Source organism: Trypanosoma grayi (genome assembly GCF_000691245.1).
Source record: "Trypanosoma grayi strain ANR4 Tgr_387_V1, whole genome shotgun sequence".
Lineage (NCBI taxonomy): Eukaryota > Euglenozoa > Kinetoplastea > Trypanosomatida > Trypanosomatidae > Trypanosoma > Trypanosoma grayi.
The window spans coordinates 1-15,504 of record NW_008826006.1 but is presented as its reverse complement, the minus strand read 5'-3'; the positions used below and the strand labels follow the sequence as shown (position 1 = coordinate 15,504).

General features: G+C 52.3%; 8 protein-coding genes across 8 annotated transcripts; 1 reads left to right on the top strand and 7 right to left on the bottom strand.

Annotated features, from left to right (window-relative positions):
• DQ04_03871070 (hypothetical protein) lies at positions 1-384 on the top strand (the record flags this gene model as incomplete). Its single annotated transcript, XM_009313168.1, has 1 exon — positions 1-384. A coding segment is annotated over one exon (384 nt), but the record flags the coding sequence as incomplete, so codon positions are not given.
• A 116-nt stretch (positions 385-500) lies between these two features.
• On the bottom strand, positions 501-5,081 carry DQ04_03871060 (WD40 repeat-containing protein; the record flags this gene model as incomplete). The annotated part of the gene is made up of 1 exon (XM_009313167.1): positions 501-5,081. One exon carries the CDS (start codon positions 5,079-5,081, stop codon positions 501-503), a length of 4,581 nt encoding a protein of 1,526 aa, XP_009311442.1.
• A 232-nt stretch (positions 5,082-5,313) lies between these two features.
• Positions 5,314-6,588, bottom strand: DQ04_03871050 (putative leucine-rich repeat protein (LRRP); the record flags this gene model as incomplete). The annotated part of the gene is made up of 1 exon (XM_009313166.1): positions 5,314-6,588. The coding sequence occupies one exon, from the start codon at positions 6,586-6,588 to the stop codon at positions 5,314-5,316; it is 1,275 nt and encodes a 424-aa protein (XP_009311441.1).
• Positions 6,589-6,840: 252 nt separating this feature from the next.
• DQ04_03871040 (putative alkyl-dihydroxyacetone phosphate synthase) lies at positions 6,841-8,682 on the bottom strand (the record flags this gene model as incomplete). The annotated part of the gene is made up of 1 exon (XM_009313165.1): positions 6,841-8,682. The coding sequence occupies one exon, from the start codon at positions 8,680-8,682 to the stop codon at positions 6,841-6,843; it is 1,842 nt and encodes a 613-aa protein (XP_009311440.1).
• Positions 8,683-9,073: 391 nt separating this feature from the next.
• DQ04_03871030 (lysyl-tRNA synthetase) lies at positions 9,074-11,089 on the bottom strand (the record flags this gene model as incomplete). The annotated part of the gene is made up of 1 exon (XM_009313164.1): positions 9,074-11,089. One exon carries the CDS (start codon positions 11,087-11,089, stop codon positions 9,074-9,076), a length of 2,016 nt encoding a protein of 671 aa, XP_009311439.1.
• A 607-nt stretch (positions 11,090-11,696) lies between these two features.
• On the bottom strand, positions 11,697-12,551 carry DQ04_03871020 (glutamine amidotransferase class-I; the record flags this gene model as incomplete). The annotated part of the gene is made up of 1 exon (XM_009313163.1): positions 11,697-12,551. The coding sequence occupies one exon, from the start codon at positions 12,549-12,551 to the stop codon at positions 11,697-11,699; it is 855 nt and encodes a 284-aa protein (XP_009311438.1).
• A 297-nt stretch (positions 12,552-12,848) lies between these two features.
• DQ04_03871010 (protein YIPF2) lies at positions 12,849-13,922 on the bottom strand (the record flags this gene model as incomplete). Its single annotated transcript, XM_009313162.1, has 1 exon — positions 12,849-13,922. One exon carries the CDS (start codon positions 13,920-13,922, stop codon positions 12,849-12,851), a length of 1,074 nt encoding a protein of 357 aa, XP_009311437.1.
• Positions 13,923-14,285: 363 nt separating this feature from the next.
• Positions 14,286-15,338, bottom strand: DQ04_03871000 (putative leucine-rich repeat protein; the record flags this gene model as incomplete). The annotated part of the gene is made up of 1 exon (XM_009313161.1): positions 14,286-15,338. The coding sequence occupies one exon, from the start codon at positions 15,336-15,338 to the stop codon at positions 14,286-14,288; it is 1,053 nt and encodes a 350-aa protein (XP_009311436.1).
• Positions 15,339-15,504: the final 166 nt, after the last annotated feature.

Sequence of the window (15,504 nt, the reverse complement as noted above, 5' to 3'; positions counted from 1 at the left end):
CCCACGGCGGTGGCTCACCTGCACCTGGTAGCCGCCGCGGCCGAAACCCTCGAGACGGCTGCGGTTCTCACTCACGACGAAACGGCGCGGCGCCGCCATGTCGTCGGCCCTGTCCATCCTGCGCCCATCACGCGCCTCTGCCAGTGCCCGGACCCGACGGGTATTCCGATCGTACAGATCACGCAGGCGTCGACGCTCAAAATCGTTCCGTCGCATATTTCCCTCTGTTTCCTTTCGTTCCGTTCACACGCTCTTTCGTATGCTTGTGGCAAATACCTATTCGTGTTGTTCGAGGCGAGCAAAACAGATGGTGGAGTACAAAAGACGGGTGGATCCATGCAAACAGATGAAGAAAAAAAACAAAAGAGAGGGAGAGAGAAATAGCGACAAAAAAAAGACGAAAAAAAAAGAACAGAAACATCCCCACCACTACCGCTTTACAAGCGATTGGAGGTTGTAGCTTTGTAGAGTCATCGAACAGGTTTCTTTTTGTATTACATTTACTCAGCAAAGCGAACTTGGTGCAAGACAACTTCACCAGTAGTATGGGCAGTCATGACATACGTCCCGGACGCGTCGCATGTTGAGGCAGCATAGAGGCACTTGTAGTCTGGCAACCTGCTAACCGACCCACCTTGGCGAAGATCTACCAAGTAGACTGAACCATCCTCAGTTGACATAACGAGCAAATCCGAAACGAGTGTTGCTTGCCTCACCTTGACGGTGGCTGGAATAACCGGTGTCAGTTCCACCTCCTCCACCACAAAGTGTGCGTGTGTTGAAGAATTGATATTCTCCACATGTACATGAAACAACCGTAACTGATTATCGATGAAAAACAGTGTCTTCGAGGGTCCTGTTGTCACTGCCGCTATATGACAGTCGTGTAAATACGAGGTCCTCTCCGCATGCTTTACAAGGCTCCAAAGACGAAGCGTGCGATCGTCCGACGAACTTAAGAGGAAATCACCGGCAAAAAATGCCCAAGCAATGCGTCCGGAATGTCCGATAAATTGATTCGTCAGAGACCAATCATCAACGTTGTAGACGTAAATCACGGACTGTCCCTCAGCATTTGATATCACCGCGATGGACCCTCCATCCCTCGCCGTCACGAGTTCCAGCACTGCGGTTATTGTGGCATCCCTTGGCAACGGCACCTCAGCAATGGTGGCGTTCTGGTTTAAACTTCTGTAGAAAAAACAGCTACCTTTTCCCTTCACAGTGAAAACAATTACATCACCCAGGAATGCCATACTCTCAGCATTTGTGATGTTGCAGTCTAGCCGTGCAGCGCCACTCATTGGCTGAAGAATCAGGTTCCCATCCTTATCAGCAGCGGCGAGAATTGTCCCAGTTGAATTAACATCCAGCCAGACGATAGGATTACGCGACAATTTGGCGCTTTTACGCCACATAGTAGTAATCATCTTCTCTTTTGCCGTCTGAATGGACGGAATAGGGTTGTCACCGAAATTCCACACCTTCAGCTCATTTTTGGAGGTCGCAGCAATGACCATTTCATTACGCTGTTGTACGAATGTAAAGTACCCTGAGCTGCACACAAAAGCCCCTATCGGCTGACAGCTGTGTGAGTTCCAAACACAAATCTGTGGGCCACACCGTCCAACAATATACGAATCATCCTCGGAAAAGCACGCAAAAGAAACCTCTTCGTCAAAGCACGACTCCAGTGTTGCAATGCACTTACCAGTAAGCGACTGCCACAACTTAATCCCCTCACTCTGCCACGAAAGCAGTAAAGTGCCACTCATGTTAAAATGAAGGTCTTCAAGTGGTGTCAACCCGGCGTCTATGATGTGAATCAAATCACCGGCGCCAGACCAAATCCAAAGATCATCATTCACGCAACTGGCAATAAGGCGACCGTCGCTAGAAAATCCAACGCCTCGAACTACAGCAGAGTGCGAAAGTTTAACTATTTCATCATCTCGAATCAAGAACAAATCGTATAGGGCTAGGGCAAGAATGTTGTTGCCACAGAAGAGAGCCTCGCGAACAGGTGTCCCAACAGATGGAAGCTCTGAAGCCACTTTTTTCTTTGATACGTCAATGATAGACATGTGTTCACGCGATGGGTGACGCACAACGAGATTGAGTCCAAAAGGGTCCAGTGCGTTTTCGGATAAAGACGAGGCTGTATCCTCAAGTAGTGTGAAAGAGTGGCCCGCAAAGTCCCACAGCAACAATTGCCCGTCGCCGATCACCACGACACGGGTCCCAGCAGCAATAAGCGCCCCACGAAGGTTCTGATTCAGCTCAAAGGGCATATATGATCGAGCCACTGCCTTTTGAAAATCCGACGTAGAGTACACCGCCACTTCCTGTGCTGTCGTCACCGCTAGATACTCACCCCGCACATGGCAATGCACCGGGGCCAGCTTAAACTCCAGCGAGTGGGCCGCGACATCTTCGGCACCGCGATTCAGTGGAACAAGTACAGTGTATGGGACTTCTGTAGCCTCAATGGCCCGCATGTGGTATGGTGATGTGTCGGAGGACAACAACGCCGACTGAAAGAAAAATCCGTCGTACGATTGAATGCATTTCAGTGCATTTCGCAAAGCCGCACCGCTGAGATGGCGAATGCTTTGTCCTAGCGAATCAACTTCACTATCACCCAGCTCTATCAAGAGTTCGCGGGCATTTATAAGGTGGAAAATAAAGTCGATGACGTAGGTACAATTCTCTCCTTCACGGCGTAAAAGTGCGTCCATGATAGTTGTGTCCAAGACGAGGCTATTCGCAGCGTCAAAGCTACCATTCGCCATCATGAGGGGGCCCAATTGCCTGAAACAAAAGGACATATCCGGGCTCTGTGTCATGACAAGACGATAGAGGTGTGTTTCCACAAGCACACTGACAGTGTCTTGCATATCCCCGTAGAGTGAGGCGACTGCCTGGCGTACATCCATGCCTGACAAGTGAATTGTGGAGTCAGCCGTCACCGTCACGAGTCCATCATCCGACATCAAGAGGAGAACAGGCAGCGTCTTGTGCCGTGTGCAAGGCCCGAGTTCTTCGCAAATGTACACCAGTTCAGAGATGGGCAACGGTGCTGCCGTGAGGCTTAACATGGCATACTGCACCGTAGACGGGCTGCTTAATGCTTCGTACCGCTTTAGTAACGAAATAAGAATCTCATGGTCGGTGTCAGGTACCTCCTTGGTGACAAGAAACGCGATGTCCTGTTCAGCCAAATCTTCCGGCAGGCGCTGAAGAAATGAAGCGGTGTATGCGGCGAAGGATGTATTATCAGAACCGCCCTTCTGTAGAAAAGCACCTTCCAATGCCTTTGTGGGTTCTAATGAGCGGCCGTCGCTGCTGCTGCCGTCCGTGGTGTCCACGCCAATGCTCCGACGCTGAAGCTCTTTCAAGAAAAGCTCTGCTCTCACGTGTTTCGGAAATGGCGTTATGAGTACCTCGTACGGTTGAGGCAGGCGTTTTCGAAACACAGCAAGAAGAGGGCTCTCAGTGCGTAACGTTACAATTAGTCGCACAGTTGGTGGCAAGCTTGAGGGAAGCCATTCCAGTGCCAGGGACTCTCTGCTGCCACAGCTGTCCAGGCAGTCGATGCTAGAAACAAGTAANAGCACCATCACCCCTTCATAGCTACATATGGCTTCACGAACAGCAACAGCCAGCTCCCTCACACTTCGGTACGAGCGTCTTGGTGATTTTGAGAAAACACGTAATAGGCGATACAAGAATGCAACAATGCTCGGATTTTCGCGGCTTGCACGATACAGAACAACCCGGAGAGACTCCGCTGCAGAGTACGTTGATGCAGCCCATGAAAGGATCTTAGACTTGCCGAGCATGCCAGCACCGTAGAGAATAAGAGGGGCAGACGCCAGTCCGGCGGCTGACTCGACATACTCCACAACGTTCTTACACCTTGGATGCAGAGAACCCAGATCCTTGTCCCGCTCAATCATCTCCTCCAACTGTTCATCATTCTGCTCCTCCTTTGAGACTATTTCGATCGGGCGTGGACGCTCTGAGAAGATAGTGTGAAGGGATGTGTAAAGTTCACTCTGACAGCACACGCGCCAACTGCTTTCGCTCGTCAGTGCCAAAGCGGGTGGAAGGCGAACGCCATCCACCACATCAAGGCCTATAGACGGAATCCACATGGTTGGCGGAATTGTCAATACGCCCCCCTCTTGCAGCTCCGTCTTCTGGAGGCGCGTCACGTCGTATAGGAAAACGTGCTTGGCGCATTTGTACATCGGATCACGTAGGGCGCCAAGTTTATTCCGCAATGGTGGTACCACAGGCACCTCTTGACGCAACACAGTTGTCAGGGCGGCGAGGTCAGAGTTGCGCCACCGCCCCTGACTCTCAATAAGGGCGACACACCAACTCAACGAGTAGTTGCGCGACTCCCTGCACCGTTGGACTTTGTTTAGAACAACATCTGGTGGGTCCTCTTCACTAATGGTAAGCGGAGCAATACGAAGCCGGAGCCTGGAGGCAAAGCTACCAACAGATGGCAAGATGTCTGCGCAATACTTCTCCGCAATGTGAGGTGGCCCGAGCACGAGGACAAACACTGTCTCCCACGCCCACAAACGTCGTTCCGGCCCGTAATAGTGGAATCCAAGCCTTTGAAGTTCATCATTGGCTTTGCAACAGCGTTCGAGACGGTGCAGCCACTCCTCGCTTACACCACACTTTTCCACCTTAATCTCCCTCACAGTTGGCACAGTCCTTGCAGTTTCCCAAAGTAGACGCGCCGATGGCGTGGACATTGGGTTCTCTGATAGATCGACGTAGTAAAGAGAGGGACTGTTGCGCAGGACATGGCACAGCTGTTCAACACAAGCAGCATCAACATCGTTCTTCACCAAGATGAGTCTCTGGATTCCCGCGTGAGTACCAACGAAGTCCAACAAGGCTCTAACCCCCAGCTCGCCCAAGAACGTCCTGGACACATCAATCTGCTTAATTGTGAAAAAATCGGGTCTATCTATCTGCTCAAGTACATCCTTGTTCGGCTTCACCACGTAGGTTGCGCAGCATTCCCTGTAGACATTGGCAGTCGCGCAGCTGAGCATCCTTCACAGGGCGCAGGGAGCAGTTAAGGTAAGAAAGGAGTTCCTTGTTGGCTGAGAAAGAAGAGGTAGACAACCGCAACAACCAAAACAAAAAAAAAAAGAATAAGAAAGGAAGAAATAAAAAGACGGAAGGAACAACAACAACAACAAGAGGAATGTTCCACACCCCCATACCCCCCTTTTTTTTGTTACCATGCGCACCTCCGTGCTTGGCAACCTATGACCTGCCGCTTCAGTCCACCTCACACACCACACCGCGCTCCTTTAACAGAGCGATGGCATTACTCTCCGCCAAACTGTGGCGCGAGATCAGCACCGCGTGCATGTACTCCATGTCCAAAGCAAATGACAAAGACGTGCGCAGAAAAAGGCACCTACTCACAGAGAGCAGCTCTAGGTGCGGCAGCGATGCGCAGATGCCAACCAACTGCTTTTCCGTGACTTCTGTTCCATTTAAGACGAGATGGCGCAGGTAAGGTGCCGCTACGATCCACCCAAACCCTGCAGCACACACCTCCATGAGTGAGAGGCGCCGCCACTGCCAGCAGGCGCCCGCCCACCCCCGCACCTCAGCGAGGCGCAGCCCACTCAACGCGAGACTGCGTACTGACCCAAGCCCTTCCACGCACCGCGCCAAATCCTCGGGCCTTACCGCTGTGTACGAGAGATCTACGTAGTCGAGTGTTGATATCGTAGTTAGGGCGCGCACCAGGCGAAGATGTACACATCTAACGGCTGAAACGCACCGCAACGAGGGGTGACGACCCAGCGGGTCCAGGCTCTTCAGTCCAGCACAGCTGTCAACGATAATCCGACGCAGGTGGGGAAGTTGGCCCAATATGTGGATGTCAACGTCAGTAATTGCTGTGACGCTCACGTCGATGTCCGACAAGGTGTGCATCCCACGCAACGGTGCCAATGAACACAACTGCATTCCCGCAATGTCCAGTCGTTTCAGCCTCTCCAATTCATGAATGCCAGCCAACTTGGCGTCTACATCGCGCGATCCCTCCAAAATAAGGTGTTCCACAGTACGAAGAGCTTCCAGCACTCGTCCCGTACGACGTCTGTGACGACCCAACAGGGCACTAAATTCAGTCGTTTGCAGCAACTCAACCTCCACCAGAAGGAGGCCATGCGACGCATCCTGCAGGAGAACAAGCAGCTCTTCCAGAATCTGGACATTTGTACATGTGATGTGCAGACGTACGGGGCGCTTCGTCAGAGCTGACAGAAGTGCGACCTGAGAGACGGCGGCACGGACAGGCTCTGTATTGAGGCTGGTGTTCAGTTCCATACCACTACGCGAAATCCGTATGCTGACCCTAATGTTGCCCGTGGCGTCCAGCGACGGGAAACGCCTACCAGCTATTCGATCATTCGATGGGGTTGAAATAACCGCAATCCCGGACATCGGATGGGCGGCGTACCATGAGCACACTGCGCGTTCATCTCCTCGACGCACCAATCGCTCAGCAATCTCTGCAAAAACGGCATCTCGTCCCATTTGGGTGTGAACACAGGTTGGGTCGTGCGGAGGTGAGGGGGGAGAGGAAGAAAGGAAGAAGAAGAAAAAAGAGAAGCAAAGGGCTTGGGGAACGGTGGAAGACAGAGAGAGAGAGAGAGAGAGAAAGGCAACACTATCATCAGCTATACGATGGAATCGAAAATACGAACCACAAGAATACTCCCAGATAATACGTTTTTTTTTTGTTAATGCAGAACCTGAAGTAGGGCTTTAAACAACGTCTACAAGGCGCTACAAGTGAGCTTGCACTGCTCCTGGAACACCCATCTTGTCAAACATCATCTCACGACGCTGTCGTGCTTCAGCTGCTTGCGGGGTTTCCTTTTCCGCACGGATGGAAGGGAGCAACTTTCCCGGGTTGCATACGTTTTTAGGGTCAAGCGAATTCTTAAACCGCATAATCACTTCTAGCCCGACTTTTCCATTGTAGCGCTGCATCCAGGGAACGTGCTCGTAGCCGATGCCGTGGTGATGAGTCAAGTTCCCCCTGTGCTTCAGCATCGCTTCCATGGCACGCTCCTTGATCTGCAAAAACAGCTTCATGTCGTTTTCATCATGCTGTGCACCGACAAATGTAAAGTAGAGGCAGCATCCAAAGCGGTACTGATGGGCCGTGTGGCAGCCTATCCAGCCTGTTTTCCCATTTTCTTTCATGACGGTCTTGAATGCGTCCTTCACGGCGCGCCAGCAGCCAATGGCCTCAGAGTAGATGACACTCGTCTCAAAGACATCCGCCCAGTACGAGTGGGCCAGCGTAAAGTCGCGCAGGTACGGCAAGTCGTACTTCTTCTCCTGCCAAGAAGCCCCGGCCCCCGGGCCCACACAGATGGCGGTGAATTTTTTGAATGTGCTCGACAGCTCACGCCTTTGGCAGTCCGTCTGCGCCTTGGACCCCTCGAAGCCGACGACAACCAAAGATAACTTGCGCATGTCCCACCCCTTCACGGTTTCAAGGTATTTCTGGATCCCCTTGCTGATAAATGACTTGACGACACTGTTATCAGTGCTCGCAGCAAAGCTTAGGCGAGTGTCGTCTTCATCGTACAGTCGCATCGTGCAGGGGTGAATTCCTTTTCGCGTGCATGTGTGGAAAGCAGAGAAGGCGGCCTCAAAGGAAGGGAACAACCAGCCTTCGTAATGCCTGACCTCAGGAATGCGCTCGACTTTGATAGTGGCCTCCGTGATAATTCCAAATGACCCTTCTGAGCCAATGAACATGGCATTGAGGTCCACACCACAAGGACGCGACGTGATGGGGGTCTCTACGACACCAATAGGTGTCGCCACCTTCATTGCAAGAACCATGTTCTCAATGTCGCCGTACTTGTTGGACATCGCACCGCTGCCACGCGCACCAATCCACCCACCAAGAGTGGAGTGGACATAGCTGTCCGGATCGTGGCCAACCATGAAGCCGTGGGGGGCGAGCTGCTCGTCCATATCAGGTCCCAGCGCCCCAGCCTCAAAAACGGCGATGCCCGATTCCTTGTCAACCGAAAGCAAACGCCCCATTCGGCGCATATCAACGGAGACAACCATACGCTTTGTTTCGAAGGGATTGGGTTCCACCCCGCCTGTGACGTTTGTCCCACCCCCAAAGGGAATAAGGGCAACATTATGCTTATGAGCCTGTTCCACAATCTTCACGCAATCCTCGTGGGAGGCAGGTAGAACAATTGCATCAGGCGAACGGTCAATCATACCTCTGCGAAGACGCCAGAGATCTCTGTAGTTCTTTCCGAAAATGTGTGTGAGGCGGCTAAGGCCATCCATGTGAATCTGGTCCTCCGACAAGCCCCGACGCAGCTCTTGAAGAAACGCCTGGTTGATAGTAGGCTGTGGAAGGCACTTTAACGCCTCTTCCTCTGTAAGTCCAGGAGACCGCACCAGAGTGGCAGTACCACTCTTGTGGAGCACTTCCTTTTGCAAAAAGTCCAGAACTTTCTTCATGGGCTTTCCATTCAAATGGTAGACGACGTTGGCCTCCGCATCATATCTTAGCGCCGCATCCTTCTCCCCCCACCCGTTCCACTTAATATCCTTATACACGTCTCTCTGGCGGTCCCTCTGCATTGCTCGTTTGATAAGAAAGCTTGTATATGACCTCAATAGAAGTTGCACCGTGTGAAGAAGCAGCAAAGTAAGCCAATAAAAAAAAAAGGAGAAAGAAATAACCAGCAAGAGAAAATAATGTGCAATTGATAAATGCCGTGCAAAGGTCGTCCAAGACGCTGAATGGGGCCGGTGGGCCGATCCTACCTGCGCCGTCAGCAGCGCGATGGCGCCACCGCCACCACCACCACCACCACCACGGAAGGAGCAGACTCAGCACGGCAGCGGGAGAACGGGGCGCGTAAGCGACGCGACGGCTGGAAAAGAAGCAACCGCAACCTTCACCACCGGCAAATGCCACTCGAATATCCCCCACCACCCAAAAAAAAAAAAAATCAAAAAAAGGAATACATCACAACCTCGGCGCCCCGCAGAAAAGACGTATTATCGCCAGTGTTAATCCTAATCGCCACTCTGTCCAGCGGCATCCTGTCATTGACGCATTGTGGGTCTCACAGCGCTGCCCTAATTCCATGATCATCTTCCGCATTTCACGAATACGAGCACACGACTCCTCGGGAAGTCCGCACCGTTTCATCTCCTGCTCCACACCGCTGAGACAGAACAGCGTCATCTGCTGGTTGAAATCAAAGAAGCTCGCCGTTTTGTGGCGCCGCCTAGAGTCATGAGATCGAGCATCGTGCCGTAACAAAGGAAATATGATGCCATCACGAATAGTAGTAGAGTTTGTGAGAAGCATCACGACGCGGTCGATTCCCATACCCCATCCAGCGGTGGGAGGGAGTCCCACCTGCAGCGACTTTAGAAATGTCTCGTCTAGCGGCATGGCCTCTTCATCGCCGCATTGCCGGTCCACGAGCTGCTGTTGGAAGCGGTAATACTGCTCCTGTGGGTCGTTGAGCTCGCTGTACGCATTGCAATACTCCACGCCGTTGATAAAGAGCTCAAACCGCTCCGCCAGTCCTGGCCTCGATGCATGCTCCTTTGCGAGGGGACTCATAAACAGCGGGTGGTCCATCAGAAACGTCGGCTCCACTACTCGCTCGGTAATAAAGAAGTCGATGAGTTTGTCAAACATTTTCGACGCCGTTCGCACCGATGGCAACGGAATATCGTGGCGCAGCATAATTGCGGACATGTACGCGAGCCCCCTAGGCGTGTTCAGCTCGTTCGGCGGGGGAAGGTCGACACCCGCCGCCCTCTGAATCTCGTCGTACACACTCACACGGTGAAACGGTTTACTCAAGTCAATCGTGACCACCTCATTTGTGTGCTCTGAGCGAACTTCAACTACGGATGTTCCGTTGGAACGCATCGCCAGGTGGCGCAGTATGCCCTCCGTCATGGGCATAAGGTCCTCGTAGTTGTGGTACGCCGCATAAAACTCACAGCTCGTGAACTCTGGGTTGTGGCTGCGGTCGGCATCCTCGTTTCGAAAAACCTTTCCAATCTCATAGACGCGTTCCATTCCTCCAACAATACACTGTTTCAGGTGCAGTTCTGGCGCCACCCGTAGGAACAAATCCGTGGCGTTGGCGTTGTGGTACGTCACGAATGGCTTGGCGTTCGCCCCAGATGCTACTGTGTGGAGAATTGGCGTCTCCACCTCCACGAAATTCCGCTCGTTGAGGTACTCGCGCAGAGCCTGCAGGACTGCATGCCGCTTCTTAATTGTGTCGATGACGCCTACGTTGGTCATCATGTCGACAAAACGGTAGCGGTATCTGATGTCATTGTCCTGCAACTGTGTGAAGCCGCGCAGGTCGGGACACACCACTTGGTCCGTGCAGACATAGGGGCTAAGCACAAGGACACTGGACGCCGCAAGAGAGAGTTCACCCTTCTGCATGCGGCACGGGACTCCCTCCGCGCCAATGATATCTCCAACCCGTATTGACACCTTCAGCCTTTTAAGGCCCTCGTGAGTGAAGTTCTCACCCACTTGGGCCACAACCTGCAGCTCCGTCGCGTCCGAGCGAACCGTGGCAAAGAAAATCTTTCCCATATCTCGCATGCTGATGACACGTCCTGCGACACGCACCGTTGTCTGAAGAGCCTTCTCGCCAGGGGCCAAGGAGCCGTAGCGTTCCTTGAAGTCGCTAAAGGGAACGGTGCTGTGATACGAAGTGTATGCCGCCGGGATGTCAAGTTTTGTGCGCGGGGCACGTGGAGTCTCCTGCTTAATCGCCTTGGTCTCTCCCACTTTGTTTCTCGTCTTTTTAGGCACTCGGGCAGCCGCTGGGGTTGTTCGTCCCCCCACTACTGGCGCGGCTGCCGCAGCCGGCTGGGGCGCCCCGCTTGCCGCCTCCTTGCAGACATTTGACAGGCACGCGCAGAGGCACGGTGCGGGGTCTGCGCCAAATCGCCGCATCGCCACCGTGGCGGCTAGCCGCAGAGAGAACAACATGCAAAAAGTGCAGGCACACTCGTGCCGAAGGAATTCATCTAGGAATAGAAGATGGTAAGAGTGGGAGTCAGGGTACAAAAATAGAACAACAAATACAGTGAAGAATGTCAAGTCGCCTCACCCTTTTCTCCCGAAATCAAGGTGCAACAAAGGCTGTTCAAAGCCGATTGGAAATTTTAGCAAGTAAGCCTTATGAATGGAGCGTGTTAATGCAGCGGCGAAAGTCACACCAATGAGTGAAAAATGGACTCGCACCTGCAACAGCAACAACAACAACAAAATTAAGAAAGGACCCCTTGAGAAGCTGCCGAGTGTATGGCTCCCATAGAATTCACCCAGACGTCTTTTTATTATATGCCCCAGTCCCCTGTCACGAACCCAAACACGCACAATCTCTCCCTTCCTCTTTCTCTTTCTCTCTATCTCGCTGTGTGGGTGTCGTGGCAGAAGCGGGTGGAGAGAAGAGAGTCTGCGTGGTTACTAAAGCCTACGCCAGAGGAAAAAAAAAAAAAATGAAGAATGCGCAAACAGGCAGTGGTGCATGTGTCATCTATAATTTCCTTATTTTGAGTAAATATATCAATGTTTGAATGGTTCAAAGCGTGGCCTAAAACAGAAATCCAGAGCACCACACGTCGTATATACTGTCCGCTAGGGGACGATTCTGTTCGATGCGACCCTCCCGCAGACAATTGGCGATAGCATCACGGGTCATTGCAGCAGGTGACAAGCGTGCAGCTTTCTCCTTTGACATCGCCGCAATTTCTTCGCACGTGTGGAGAGACGGAAACGTTGGTGCCACCAGTCCCTTCACCTTCTCCTCGTCAACCTCCGGGTGGAACTGCATCCCCAGCGCGTACTGATCGCCCACTTGGTAGGCCTGATTCGTGCAGTACTTCCCCCTCACAATCCGCCTGGCCCCCTGGGGAATAGAGAAGCTCTCTGTGTGGATCTGAAACACATTAATAGTCTTCCGGCCTCCAAACCAATCCTTGACGCCATCCGTGCCGTTGTTCTCGACCTCCAGGTCCATCCAACCGACCTCGATATTTTCCGAGGACTGCACGGTCCCACCGAGGGAGCAGGACAGCAGCTGTGCACCCAAGCAGTGGCCAATGACGGGGGTACGTGTATGGATGCACGACCGCATCAGATGTAGGATAGGCTCGTAATGTGGGCGATCGTCGTTGACACTCATTGAGCCACCAAAGCTTGCAACCCCGCGAACGCGGCAGACCTCCCCCTCTGTACACGTCGCCGGAACAGGCATGAACCGGTGGGGGGCGTTGTCCACCTTGATGCACCTAACAGGGGTGTCGACTGACACGGGCACCATGTGCACCATGTCGTCCTTCCAGAACTGGAAGACAACGAAGTCGATCCCCCTCTGCGCAAGATAGACCGCCATGTACGCCGGCGTGTCGGATTCCTCGTGCAGCAGAACCACAACAACGGGACGCATTATTAAATGACGCAAAGAGTCCAATTCTTGATTGCGGTCGAGTCAAACAAAAAAAGATGACAAGGAAGAAGAGGCTCCGAATAATAATAATAATAATAATAATAATAATAATAATAATAAAAGAAACAGAAGAGACAGCAATGCAGGCTGGCGTATCTCCTGCGTAGCCTGGCAAATCAAGAAACACAAACACACAGACACACACAGACAACACAAGCAAGCATATTCTCAACAGCGCTTTCTTTTTCTATTCCTTTTCTTTACAGCCTAAACCAACAAAAGAGACGCAACGACCCGCTAAAACTTGTAGTTCAAGAAGTAGAACTTGAACGACATCGTCAGCAACATATGGAAAGCGCCCACGAAGGTCACGATTCCCATAAACCATGCACCGCTCAGTGTAGCTCTCCAAAGATGCCAAAAGTTGATGAGTAGGAAGGCCGTTGACCACACACCTCCCACCATGACGACTATCCATTGGAGTGGAGAGACAGGAATCGTGCAAAGGATTGTCACGGGAAGGAAGATAAACATGCTATAACCGTAGAGGCAGATCGTGTCTAACAACGCAACCGGAAGCTCTTTGTATTTCATCAACCCCCAAGTAATGCATCCAAGACCGAAGCAGTAGAGGTAGATAACAATGGACGCTATGGATGCCATTGTAAAGTCGTATCCCCATTTCTCTCCACTGTTGCTTGTGTTGTGGCTAAATGCAATTTTACTCATGATGTTACTCACTATACCAAGTGTCATCCAGAGGGTTGTACAGATCCAAAATGGGCCGTAGAGATCCGGTTTGCGCGATAGCGTGACACCTGCTTCCCGCAGCTCATACGAGGGTACTTCTGCGGCACTGTTGCGCCAATCACGATCCATCAAGAAATCTGGGGGATTGATTGGCACCATAGTATTGCTCATACGCAGCAGCACAAGACGAGTATCGACATCAAAAAATTGCTGGTAAAACTCAATAGTCCAAAACTTCGACGTTGATGCAAGCAGCTCCTGCTGTGGCTCGGGCTGAGACGGCAACGCTGCAGCGTACTGTGTGGCAGGAGATGTTGGCGGAGGAGGCGGTGGCGGAGTTGGTGAGGCCGGGGAAGATGCTCCGCCGTAGAACGCAGGCTGAGGGTTGTACGGCTGCGGTGCACCACCCGTGGAACCCTGCGGCTGCCCAGATCGACTTGTCTGTGCGCCTGGGGCGTAGGCCGTCTGCGGCTGTGTCAACGGTGTGATCATGGTGGTGTGTGGCGGTAGCTTCGCTGGTGAGGCGGGGCTTGCGCGGGTGGGTGCAGGGGACGACGTGCGGGACGAGTCGGAGGGCCGTTCCTTGAAGGGGTCATCGCGCTGTTCGTACGGATTTGCCATTATAACACGTGTGTTGCCAGTGTTGAGAAAACGAACTAGGCGCAGCAGCGCGAAGAAGACCAAATAATAGATCAATAAATACAATTTACAAAAAAAAGAAGTAAAGACTGATAGAAATGAACGCAGGGAAAAGGCATGTCGCTGGGGGGTAGGCACATCTCGCTGAGAGGCCTCCGCCAATCATCCACTCACAATGAGAGATGAGGGTAGAGATATCTACGTAGTCCGATCCGCTGACGCCGATCAAGTCGATGGACAAGAGGTTAAAGAAGAAGCGCTGCCGCACGCACCAATAATGATAAGTGAGTCAAGAAGAAAAACCACAGCACGTAACACGCCATACTTCATACATTAAGTTGCGTCTTAACGCCACCAGTGACGAAGCGCCACTCTGATGCCAACCACCACAGCGGCTCCAAGCACGATGCTGGCGACGAGACTATATTGGCACTCGCGTTTTTTATCGCTTAGTCGTTTAATCCTCTTTAGTTTTAAAGCCTCATCTAACGCCCTCTCAGTCTTTGGCAGCATCTCGGGGTTGTTGAACCCTTCAATAGATGTAATCCCACAGCCGTCACACAACACTGCCACCGTAAGGCTCAGCGCATCCTCGTCGGAGAGGTTACACGAGCATAAGCCTAACGATTTCAGATGTCTCATGGAGGCCACGTGTGCAATCAACGCTCTTCGGCCCATCGGACCGACCTCCGCGTTACAGCCAAGATCCAGATGCCTCAGTCGCCTGTTTCGCGTTCGCGCCACCGCCTCGGCTATGGCGGTGAAACCAACGTCGCCGATGGAATTAACAGAGAGGTTGAGGGAATCCAGGTGCGATAGCGGCGAGAGAATGAGGTGTTCCGCTATGTCCACTGCCCCCAAATCGCTGATGCGGTTATCGCTGATGTCCAGCAACTGCAGCGACGGGTGATCCGCCAAGGCCTTTGCTATGGTGGAAGCGCCCGTGTCACCCAGGACGTTGAATGCCAGCACCAATTCCCGAATGTGTCTGTTCAAAAGAAGGCCGTCGCAGAGTGTCGGAATGCCTCGCGGCGTCAAATGGTTCGACACCAATAGCAGGGACTCAATACGGTTCCCCTGGAGTAGATAAGCCAAATGGAAAAGTGCTTCGTTCAAGATACCGTTCTCATTCAAGTCCAGATACCGCAGTTTGGGACAGTGCTGTATGAGGGCCTTACAAAGGTGTTCCGCGCCACGTGGGCCTATCTTGTTAGCCTTCAGATCCAGTGTTTCCAGGTTTACCATCCGACAAATATGTGTATCGACAATCTCAATCAACGCCTCCGCCGGGATTTGGTTCCCCGATAGATCCAGAGAAACGACGCTGGCATGATCTGTCACCACAGATGCAAGTGTTTTAGTGTCGAGGTCTCCGTAGGACAGGTCAATCTCCGTCATCTCGTCGCCCTACGCCACGAAAAAGGATTTCTTCTTTCCGCTGTTTATGTGGGTGTGTGTGTGTGTGTGTGTGTAGGTATGTGAGAATATGAGCGTTTGGTGTCGCTCGCTCCTTGGGTCCATAAAGGAAGAGGAAGGCAGAGGGGAAGAAACGGCAATTCATCAC